This window comes from Liolophura sinensis, chromosome 6 (genome assembly GCF_032854445.1).
Source record: "Liolophura sinensis isolate JHLJ2023 chromosome 6, CUHK_Ljap_v2, whole genome shotgun sequence".
NCBI classification, from domain to species: Eukaryota; Metazoa; Mollusca; class Polyplacophora; order Chitonida; family Chitonidae; genus Liolophura; species Liolophura sinensis.
Genome location: NC_088300.1, coordinates 77,847,285 through 77,859,837, shown reverse-complemented (window position 1 = coordinate 77,859,837; position 12,553 = coordinate 77,847,285). Strand labels below are relative to the sequence as shown.

The window sequence follows — 12,553 nt, the reverse complement described above, 5'->3', positions numbered from 1 at the left end:
ACAGTGTGCTGTAGAAGTAAATCATTGACTACATGTACAGTGTGTTGTAGAAATAAATCATTGACTACATGTACAGTGTGTTGTAGAAGTAAATCCTTGACTATATATACAGTGTGTTGTAGAAGTAAATCCTTGACTACATGTACAGTGTGTTGTAGAAGTAAATCATTGACTACATGTACAGTGTGTTGTAGAAGTAAATCATTAACCACATGTACAGTGTGTTGTAGAAGTAAATTATTGACTACATGTACAGTGTGCTGTAGAAGTAAATCATTGACTACATGTACAGTGTGTTGTAGAAGTAAATCATTGACTACATGTACAGTGTGCTGTAGAAGTAAATCATTGACTACATGTACAGTGTGTTGTAGAAGTAAATCATTGACTACATGTACAGTGTGTTGTAGAAGTAAATCCTTGACTACATGTACAGTGTGTTGTAGAAGCAAATCATTGACTACATGTACAGTGTGTTGTAGAAGTAAATCCTTGACTACATGTACAGTGTGTTGTAGAAGTAAATCATTAACCACATGTACAGTGTGTTGTAGAAGTAAATTATTGACTACATGTACAGTGTGTTGTAGAAGTAAATCCTTGACTACATGTACAGTGTGTTGTAGAAGTAAATCATTAACCACATGTACAGTGTGTTGTAGAAGTAAATTATTGACTACATGTACAGTGTGCTGTAGAAGTAAATCATTGACTACATATACAGTGTGTTGTAGAAGTAAATCATTGACTACATGTACAGTGTGTTGTAGAAGTAAATCATTGACTACATGTACAGTGTGTTGTAGAAGTAAATCATTGACTACATGTACAGTGTGTTGTAGAAGTAAATCCTTGACTACATGTACAGTGTGTTGTAGAAGTAAATCATTAACCACATGTACAGTGTGTTGTAGAAGTAAATCCTTGACTACATGTACAGTGTGTTGTAGAATAAATCCTTGACTACATGTACAGTGTGTTGTAGAAGTAAATCCTTGACTACATGTACAGTGTGTTGTAGAAGTAAATCCTTGACTACATATACAATGTGTTGTAGAAGTAAATCATTGACTACATGTACAGTGTGTTGTAGAAGTAAATCATTGACTACATGTACAGTGTGTTGTAGCAGTAAATTATTGACTACATGTACAGTGTGTTGTAGATGTAAATTGTTGACTATATATACAATGTGTTGTAGAAGTAAATCATTTACTACATATACAGTGTGTTGTAGAAGCAAGTCATTAACCACATGTACAGTGTGTTGTAGAAGTAAATCATTGACTACATATACAGTGTGTTGTAGAAGTAAATCCTTGACTACATGTACAGTGTGTTGTAGAAGTAAATTATTGACTACATGTACAGTGTGTTGTGGAAGTAAATCATTGACTACATGTACAGTGTGTTGTAGAAGTAAATCATTAACTACATGTACAGTGTGTTGTAGAAGTAAATTATTGACTACATGTACAGTGTGTTGTAGAAGTAAATTATTGACTACATGTACAGTGTGTTGTAGAAATAAATCGTTGACTACATGTACAGTGTGTTGTAGAAGCAAATCATTGATTACATGTACAGTGTGTTGTAGAAGTAAATCATTGACTACATGTACAGTGTGCTGAAAACTAAAAATGGGGATAGAAAACAATTTTTGATTAGGCTGATTTAGTATTTTACAGTAATAACAGTACTAAAGGTTGCATGTTATTGTGAACTTGGATTAGGAAGCTTATTAAAACTATTTTCCAAATGATAAATATTTTATAGTGTGTTCAACCTATACTGTATTTTCACCTGAAGTTTATTATATAAAAACGCACTTTCAAAGTTTTTAAAGTTTTTCTGGTTAGAGATTAATCTTAACTTCATGAAAAACAACCCACTTAAGTGGCCTATCAGGTTATAGTTGATGAATCAGCCAGAATCAAGCAAAATAAGGCAGTTGAAAGTCCTAAACTTGGTGAAATACAATAAATTTTCAAGAATTTTCTATTTCATAGTGTTAATTTTGATCCAAATATAAACAGATGTGCCATTTGGCGTCAAGTATTACAATATACACAGACGAAGACGATAGAAGGAAGACCTTAAGGCAGAAGCAAGTTTGTGAACAGGTTTAATTTAAGAATTTGCTGTCAAGAACTGGTTCAAGATGGCTTGACATGGAGTTTGCTTGTGAGGCAGAGCTGGCATCACAGTTCCCGTATACTAGAGTTATATAGCCTGCAGGTATCAGTGCCCTCACCCATTTGCCAATCCCTCACTCAGGTATTAAGTCATATATATATATATATATAGTTCACTAGGCTATAAGAAAAAAAAAAGCCATCAAGATATTTGTGTGTGCACGAGTTGTTTACACGAATGTACATACAACAGGTGATTTGTTTGCTTTCCACAGTGTGGAAACAAAGTGTGTTATTTATGGTTTTCCATTTATACATATCTAAATGTCAGTTTAATGTAGTCTGCTGTGTCCTGTATCTTGTACACACTGCACACGCACAGCCTACAGGTTCTGTATGCCACACCGGCAATAGCCGGGATGTAATTAACTAGGGGCTTTGAGAAAGTCATGCATGTAGCTGCTGTTTGGATTTTATTGGATACGTGTTGCCTGTTAAAGCTATCCATGCCCTCAGAGGCAATAGAAATAAGATGAGCACAAAGGACCTTATAGCCATTCTCCTTATGGCGACACAGGCGCTGAGAATTGCATGCTCATGTACATGTAACTCTAACATTATGTTTTGAATTATTCATTGTGGTGTTCTTCAGGCAGTTTGTCATAAAATATACTTCGCTTCATAGAAAAACATAATTATTTTTCTTTTGTGGAAAAGTTGTTACTTGGTTCATGTATTTAATGGCTTTAGGTGAACTGGCTACTGTATCTAGATTGGGATCAGTAGTATTTAGGATTTCCTCCAAGCTTTATCCCAGAGGCTCTTACTTTTAGTTAATCAGTAAGTTGAACTAGATTATTTGTTAAAGTTGATAAATTTTTATCCTCAGCAGTCACCGGTTTGGGCTTAATGTTACCTTGCAAGGTAAGGTATTTTAAATGGGGGAAAACTGGCAGAAGTGTCCGGATCAGCTTTTATGTTGCGGCCAGCTGTTCAGTTTTTACTGTTCTGTGGAAGGAACATGGAAGGATTTATGTTTACCTTTAGCTTCTCCTACATCTTCATGAAATTTAAAGAGTTTGATGAACATATTTTGAAAATGAAGAGATGTTACGTACTTCTCAGATGATTTAATATCTTTTTTTTGCCAAGGTATTTTGTCTTAGGTTCTTACCAGTATCTAGGCCAGTAAGTAGCCCAGTACCTAGTCCCAGAAAAAGTGTTTTTATCAATTGGTCTCACAATTTTCATGACTGTACATCTATAGGGAACATAATGGGCATGATGAATATGCTTTGAGAATGTAGACCTCTTAATAGTGAGATGGTGATTTCATTTATTTTGTTGAATTACAAGGTTTTTTTTATATCTAAACATGTAGTTTCAGAGTGAGGCTTCGTGTATAGGTCAACTACTTTTACAGTTTTCACTACATCGTGGGCTTAATGGCCATGGTTTGAAGATCAATGTAAGTGTGCCTTTTGATATTGATTTGCCTTTGGTTTTTGTAGCGTTCTGAGGATTATATTTCATGTCATTGCTATTTAGCGCCCCCTGTACTATACATGCGTACCTCTTTCAGCAGACTTTCCTGAATGGTTGTGTTTGTGTTGGGCTTATATGAAGTTGTCTTTGTGCTTTTTAGGTAGTATATCCTGGGCAATTATTTCCCGAGTTTTCTCATAACCTTTTGTGGTATCTCCTCACCTGTTGCTCACTGTATGACAGTGTTTGGTCAAGTCTGTAGCCACTGCTGTTTGTCACACACATGTTTGGATGTGGTGTTTGCAGAAAGGCAGAATTTATTTAGTCCTCTATATTCACACATGTATATGCAACGTTTGTATAAACCGATGCTGCAGCTTGTGAGCTCTTATGTTCTGGAGGTGAATATATCAAGTTTGTGCAGGCAATGTGGCACCCATGTCCATAAATAAAAAAGTAAATACAGTCTCCACTGCAAATCCCCTGTTATCACCCTTCAGACTTATTTTGCTGGGAGTTGAGGGGTCATAAATTAAATAAATTTATCAAGTTTGTTAAAGTAGGCCAGAGCAAAGGCCATATGGTACTAGGTTAGGCCACACTTATTTTTTTGTGTTACTGGAGAAGTTTTTCACATAGACTTGTTCATGAAGATTTTAGCTGTAATATTTTACGACATTTTTAAATTTTAGTACTGGTGGATTGGAAGCAGTGAGGAAGGTTGCAAATAATTTACAGCTGGAATGTTTTCAGCCAAACTTTTGAGATGTTAAACAAGTAAACTGTGCGGATGTGGCCTTCTACTTTGATATGATAACACAAACAGTAGTAGACAGTGCCTGGTGCCATGGTGCCTGCATAGACTGAAACTTGACTTGATAAAATTAAACAGGCTGACATATTAGACTGACCTGGGCAAATATGATATTTTCTCTGGCGGTTTGACCTTGCACAGGCATATATTGAGGTCAGCTAATGTAACTGCTGTTGGCTGTATAGGCAGCGCCTGTGCAGGGTGGGTTCTGTATTAAGGCTGTGTACACGTGTGGCTGGTGGAACTTCCCTCTGCTGATATGGCTACATTAGCAGTTTGCTGTCTGCATGTCTCCAAGGATCCTCCTCACTTCTATTCTACAATTATCACGGCTCCACTAGACTACCATTCCTTTTTCTTGGATCCCTGCAGACCTTTTGTAGGTGTACTGAGATTTAAACAGCAAATTATCTTTAGATTACATTTTGAGGTTAAAGGGAGACATTAAGGAGGCTCTTTCAGCTTTGTTAACAGGAGAGACAAAGTAATCTATTTTGATAACTGTAATAGTTGTCCTTGTAGTACCAGTACATATGTACACTACACATTGCAGAACATATAATACAACAGCTTACGCAAATGTTTGCACTGCAATATAAGAATGACTATTCATAAAGCATGAAAACAGGTGTATCTAAAGTTTAAAAAGTTAGTTCAAAAAGAATGAAAAAGAAATGTTGACAAGGTTATAATGTCTGTCAAAATGCAACCCCTTTTCCCTTTTGTCCTGATGTTTTGTACAATACCATACATGCACGAGTTTTCTCTCTTCTACTGTCCTGTCCCAGTTGTATATATATGTCTTCATTTGTTCAGTTGTCATTGGTGAATTTGTTCGCATGACATTTTTTGCTTACATATGGAATTTCTTTTCATTCTGTTGATAACTGATGTAAGTTCTCTATGTACTCATGATTGCTATAAATTCAGTTTGCTATAGGATTTGATTTCATATCTAGACCAGTGTATTACATAAACCAACAAGAAGTACAAACAGCTAGGTTGGCAGGTTAGTCGTGTTGATGTATTTGAATTTCTATTATGAATCACTTTTATAGTAAAGAATATGTAGAAGCAAGCTGCTTTTCCCAGTGAAAACCATTTATTCTCACCATTCATTTGTTGTATAGTTGTATTTCAGCACCGTACTGTACACTTGTGCAATATTGTGTAACCAGGCAAATTTTTTGTTGATGTCAAATTGTAAAATATGTTGAAAAGATTGAAAAGTAATTTCTAATGTTACAGACTTTCTCATTTTCGCCACTGTAGTAGCGTCACCATATGTTGATCAAGTTTTAAGATTCATAATAAGTTCTGTTAACAAAGTGAATTCTTACGTGGGAAGGTCTGTTAGCAAACTGTGGATGGTTGTGGGTTTCACCTGGTTTATGCCTTTTTTCCTTCCACAATGATGTTTGCCATCATATAAGTGAAATATTTTTGGATATGGTGTTAAACACAAATCAAATGAATAAGTAAATAAATATATTTTGTTGTGTGTTTCTCTTTTACATTTTGCTTTTACCATTCCCTTGTTTCATTTTGGGTTCATAGATTTGCTTTAAAAAACAGTTGTCCTGCTATCAGGTTGAGCAGAGAAATGTTCTCAGTTTGTTACTTGATGAGGGTTGATAATGAAACTTTGTTTGCTAGGGACTCTCCTGTCTTGGAGGAATCAAAGGATCATTATCCACTGAGACCCTCTTAACCAATGAATAACCCTTATAATTGTTAGTGAACCTCTTGATAATGGCTGGTTTGACAGTCATTAATGGGTGACTTTTGTCCCTTGCTCTCTTGCTGTCTGTCTTGACTCGTCTTGAACTGCTGGGGAGCAGACCCACATTGAATGCCTGCCTCAGGGCTCTGAAGTGGGTAAATGATGATCATTAGAGTTACATTGGGTGACAAGAGCTGCTGCTCTCCACACTCACACAAGCCCCAGCCTCCAGACAACCACCCCCCCCTCCCTTTGACTTGAAATGTATCATTTTGCACATCTCCCTGCATATACAAGTAGTACCTAAATTTACTGCTTAGATGTCAGTGTGAAATGGATAGAGCAGGTGAATGCAGTGTATGCCAAAACAAGAGCTGAAACTCTGAGGAGAAAATTTGGCTATTGATCTTCACATATTTTTTGTAATCAGAATTTTTGCCTGAATTGCATCTTTTTTGCTAAAATGATATTTTATTTATTCATTTGGGTTTGTTCATGCTTGAATCTGCATTTGATAGTAAAAAAAACCCTGTTTGTCAGTCAGTCTTTCATCTTCACTTGTCTTAGAAATACCTATGGGGTTGCCGACAAATAAAGAAATTACAAACCAAATTGCCGACGGTGGCCAAGGTTTCCAAAATAAAGAAATTGAATGCCTGATGGAGGCTGAGGAGATTAGGCAAACCTTTTGAAGATTTTGGTTTTATCTTTGAATTTGGCCTGTTTGACAAAGCTTCGTCCAAAATTCATTAGTCAGATGAAAAAAAGAATTCCATAGAATATAGTTTAATCCATTTCTTCAGTATTCAAAGGTGACAACATCTAAAGCTTTATATTGCAGTACACTGTATAGCTGTGATTGAGCTCTGTATTACTGAGCCATTGAGCGTACAAATGTGGTCCTGACATTGTGCCCTTTTAATTAATAACTTTGCCCTTTTTCATAGTTCTTGAAAGAAGGTATTGATTCTAATTCCCAAAGGGGTTTTTGTTACATAGTTCATCTGCAGTTTGGGTTAAGCTTATACCGTGGGGATTGTGATGCAGAATGACAGTTTCTTAACCTCATTCTTACTTTTACAATTTGGAATTAGCTAATTGATTAAGCAGGCTCTCAGGTACATACATTCTTGCGTGCATGTCTTGTGTGAATCACTGCATATCTGCTCATGCTGTTTATTGGCTATCAGAAGTTTTCATGCCAAATTTATTCTGGAGAATAGTACACCACTACACTATTGTGTGTGACATTTCACATGCATGACATTTTGTGTGCTTTGCCTGGAACGATCCCATGAGAGCTCTTTACTGCTTGTCATGAAAATTGCATTGTTTTGGGTCATTTTGGTGTCTCTGCTCCCCTGAAAATACCAGTGTGGGCAGCTAGAATACTGCTTAGCTACAGTTTTCATCATGGCAAGGGTCCAGAAAACATTTTCTAATCAGCAATTCAGTGTGCATGCACTGTACTGAAGTTTAGGTTGGATAGCGGTTGTATTTGTCTCAAAGAACATGGATATCGGGCCTGTGCTTGTATTTGTCTCAAAGTACATGGATATCGGGCCTGTTGGTGTGTTTTTCTCAAAGGACATGGATGTAGGACCTGTTGTTGTGTTTGCCTCAAAGTACATGGATATTGGTCATGTGGTTGTGTTTTGTCTCTAAGTACATGGATATCAGACCTGTTGTTGTGTTTGTCTCAAAGTACGTGGATATTGGTCCTGTGGTTGTGTTTTGTCTCAAAGTACATGGATGTCAGACCTGTTGTTGTGTTTGTCTCAAAGTACATGGATATTGCTCATGTGGTTGTGTTCTTTGGAGTAGTACATGTATGAGACAAGGGCATTTTAATAGATGTTAATTTGTTAGGCTCTGATATACATGTAAGTGTGTTGGTAACTTAAACATTTCAAAGCTGTCAGCTATCTTGTAATTGTTTAATGTAATGGTGCATATCATAAGTTCTTAAGTATCATTGACTCTTTTCTTGATATAGAAATAGAAAATCAGTTCTGGCATTACTTGATAGTCCATGCAAACTGGACCATCAAAATTTAGAATTTAATAATTCAAAATTCAAAAAATCATAAAAAAACTTGAGTGGTTTTGTAAATGCCTCAGCAGTTTGGAGCTAGGCTTGAGGGTTTCAGAAAAACAAGCGAGTGAAAAAACTTTTTGAAAATATCCACTTTAATAGCTGCATATATCTAGCTTGGCTTTTCAAGTTGCTTTTTCTCTTGGGATCAACAAGACTTAAGCAGAAGTATTCCTGCTTGAAAACAGCTGCATAATTGAACCAAACACAGCTGTTAAAAGCAGATTCTGTGGTAATTTAAAGACAGGAAAATTTGTTTAAATACCAAAGTACACGAGTAAAGACGGCTTTCTGTTGTACGTGTATATTTCTTAAGTTTTAGCAGTCACAAAAATTTTGTTTATCAATCTGCAACTGTTGGGCACAGTTTTCTGCCTGCTGCTGAGGGACCAGGCTGCCGACAGATAATAAATGAAAAACAAAGAACCGTGACAGAGGGATGATTCCCTTCAATGGAGTATTTACTGAGGGTGTCCCCAGAGAAAATGATGTGATTTTATACCCATTACCTGTCAGTTGGGCCGGTAGTTACAGCATCCGTGTGCCGGGCATTGATTTAATCACTCCATCCTCTATCAGGTGTATGGTACATTGAACCTGAGAGCTTGACGAGGAGCCATGTAAAGCCTGCTCATGCCACTACATCAGATTTATCTTTTTTAAATAATTAAAAAGCAAAGTGAAACATGTTTAAAACATTGCTGATGGATAAATTGCTGATACTGTGTGATCTCTTTAGAAACTGTGTTAAGCTGATTGCTTTCGTAGCTAGTAGATAGAAATTTGTAAGGACAAAATTCAGGTTATGGTCATATATGTAAATCTTCACTTAGTGTTTGGATGCTCGGAGGTCAAGACTGTTTGTGCTGGCTTCTCCAAACGTATCTGGGAATGTGTGCAAGCAACCTGCTCACGGTCTGATGGTGGAGGATTTCCCAGAGCCCGCTTGCCTTCCACCATATTGTTGAACGTGGTGCATGGTATATGTGCAATATTTTTGAGTACCGTGTAAAACTCCAATCAAATAAATAAATAAAATCACTTGGTGTCTATTACAAAACAACACAAAACAACAATCATGGACTTAGCATAACATTTGCTCAGGTATCAGTACTGCATAATTGGGATTTTGCCACATATCATGTCATTGAGGCATATTCTAACATAACTTTACCAACAGGTAGCACATTGTTACATTTGACAGTGGATAGTTTCTGGACATTTTATATGAAGCATCATCTGCATGTCTATGTGCAGCTGAGGACTGCCATGAGTATGGTATTATGTTCTAAGGTAACAGCTGTGTATGTTAGTGGTAACCCGTACGTTCAGAACAGAATGCCCACAGGAAATTTTCTGTCAAAAGGTTGCCAGTAGCTTGAGGTGATAATCGTAGGCCTTAACCACACCTTTCGACTTCTTACAAGCTCTTTTACCTATTTTAATTCATCTGGCTTTTTTTCCTTTTTATTTTGTTTTTATACCCAAGTTTGAGAATTCCTTTTCCTTATCTGTTGATACATGTGGTGTTATACCTGATGATACATGTGGTGTTATACCTGATGATACATGTGGTGGTATATCAAATGATACATGTATTTACATATATATGTTGTGGTATATCAGATGATATATGTGGTGGTATATCTGATGATACATGTGATGGTATACCTGTTGATATATGTGGTGGTATATCTGATGAGACATGCGATGGTATACCTGGTGATATATGTGGTGGTATACCTGGTGATATATGTGGTGGTATACCTGGTGATATATGTGGTGGTATATCTGGTGATATATGCGATGGTATACCTGGTGATATATGTGGTGGTATATCTGATGATATATGTGATGGTATACCTGTGATATATGTGGTGTTATATCTGATGATATATGTGGTATATCTGATGATACATGTGGTGCCGCAGGGTACATGTGAGTCTAGAAGTTTGACTATAAGGCCTGAGGGAGACACGTGCTGTGATCTGTCCCAATTGGACAAACTTGATGCAGAGACACGCAGCAAACCTTCTCTTTGTGGACAGGGTCAATTAAGTGTATTAAGAGCCAGTGTGGAGGCAGGCACACTTTGACAGTCTTATTACGCTAGGTAAATACATGAACAGCCTAATTTCCCCGTACTCCAGTGCCTGTTTGTCACCTTGAGAGTGTGATGGGAATGACTGTTAAGCTCAGATCTCCCTCATGGTTCTGGCTGCTCGCCCGTGTCTCCTCAGGCGTGCCAGTTGAGGTCTGCACGAAACAGAAAAAAAAAAACTCAATTACTTTTGACAAAAAAAAAAAGTGTCTAGCATTGTAAAGATGATACAATCCGTAGGTTCTGTTGTACTTTGACCTTTGTATTCCTAGAAAGCTACAGATGTGGCAATAAACTGCTTCTTTTTGCTATCTGTAATGGTTCTGAATTTGTTTGAGCTAGAGAACATAGTATTGTAAAAGAAAAACTCAAAATCATATAAAAAAAAAGACGTACAATGAAAATTAGTGTTTTTTCTTTGTCTTACCTGCATAATACTAAACTTGGAATGGGTATGATGGTAATTGCATGAAACATGGACACATATGTAGATTTGATTATGTGGTTGGTTGTGTGCTCTGGTTTCCTGACCCGTCTTAAGGACTTTCTTGACTATTCCAGGGCTACCATTTTGTAAGGGAAGTAGGTCCTGTATTGCTTAAAGTATCATTAAAATAAATTATTTAGTGTGTGAATATTTTTTGGTGCGTTTACAAAAATTGAAATTGTTTCCAACTTATCTTGTTTCAGATTATTTGACGGACTCACTTATAGCATCCGTTGATGGAAATGTAAGTACACCTTAAATCCGCTTATTTTGATGTCATTTTTTTTTCCTTAAGAGTATTATCCTTTGTTATCCTGACACAGGAACTTTTCTTTAATATCCAGGAAGCACTTTGTAGCAATAAGTGTAATGACTATGGCGACCAATAGTGAGGAGAGAACATTGCCCTAGTCGTTAAGTATGAGTGACTTCACGAGGGTTTGCATTCAGAACACGCCCTGGGCCCAATTGTTTGAATGTTTGTTAGCTAACACTGGTATTAGGTAATATTTTATATCCAAGATTTTAGCCAAATTCAGCAGCCAATACAGTTGTTCAAAGTCAAAGTATAACAGCAGCAGATTTAGTTCATATTTAACACACTGTTATGCGATTGTTTTGGGGATGTTATGGAGAGAGTGTGAGGTGTATGGTCTATGATAGTCACAGTGTGTTATGGAGAGAGTGTTAGGTGTATGGCCTGTGATAGTCATGATGTGTTATGGGTAGAGTGTTAGGTGTATGGTCTTGGATAACCATGGCATGTTATGGAGAGAGTGTGAGGTGTAAGGCCTATGATAACCATGGCATGTTATGGGTAGAGTGTGAGGTGTATGGTCTGTGATAGCCATGGCATGTTATGGAGAGAATGTGAGGTGTATGGTCTATGATAGTCACGGTGTGTTATGGAGAGAGTGTGAGGTGTATGGTCTGTGATAGTCATGGTATGTTATAGAGAGAGTGTGAGGTGTGTGGTCTATGATAGCCATGGCATGTTATGGAGAGAGTGTGAGGTGTGTGGTCTATGATAGCCATGACATGTTATGGAGAGAGTGTGAGGTGTGTGGTTAATAATAGCCATGGCATGTTATGGAGAGAGTTTGAGGTGTATGGTCTATGATAGCCATGGTACGTTATGGAGAGAGTGTGAGGTGTATGGTCTATGATAGCCATGGTATGTTATGGGTAGAGTGTGAGGTGTATGGTCTGTGATAGCCAGGGCATGTTATGGAGAGAGTGTGAGGTGTATGGTCTATAATAGCCATGGCATGTTATGGAGAGAGTGTGAGGTGCATGGTCTATGATAGCCATGGTGTGTTATGGAGAGAGTGTGAGGTGTATGGTCTTTGATAGTCATGGTGTGTTATGGAGAGAGTGTGAGGTGTATGATCTGTGAAAGTCATGGTGTGAGTATGTAGTCTTTGATAGCCATTGTATGTTATGGAGAGAGTGTGAGGTGTATGGTCTGTGATAGTCATGGTATGTTATAGAGAGAGTGTGAGGTGTATGGTCTGTGATAGTTAAGGAGAGAGTGTGAAGTATATGGTCTTTGATAGATGTGGCATGTTATGGAGAGAGTGTGAGGTGTATGGTCTGTGATAGTCATGGTATGTTATAGAGAGAGTGTGAGGTGTATGGTCTGTGATAGTTAAGGAGAGAGTGTGAAGTGTATGGTCTTTGATAGATGTGGCATGTTATGGAGAGAGTGTGGGG

General features: G+C 37.3%; 1 protein-coding gene across 4 annotated transcripts in view; it reads left to right on the top strand.

Moving 5' to 3' along the window:
• LOC135468811 (nuclear hormone receptor HR96-like) overlaps positions 1 to 12,553 on the top strand; it is a 173,964-nt gene that overhangs the window by 46,405 nt on the left and 115,006 nt on the right. For all 4 annotated transcript variants that reach the window (XM_064747249.1, XM_064747251.1, XM_064747250.1 and 1 more), the window contains one exon: positions 11,044 to 11,084. Coding sequence is in view for 1 of the 4 variants with exons in the window: in XM_064747243.1 (XP_064603313.1) it covers positions 11,044 to 11,084 (41 nt within the window). In the remaining 3 variants the exon portion in view is untranslated. The remainder of the gene's footprint in view (positions 1 to 11,043; positions 11,085 to 12,553) is intronic.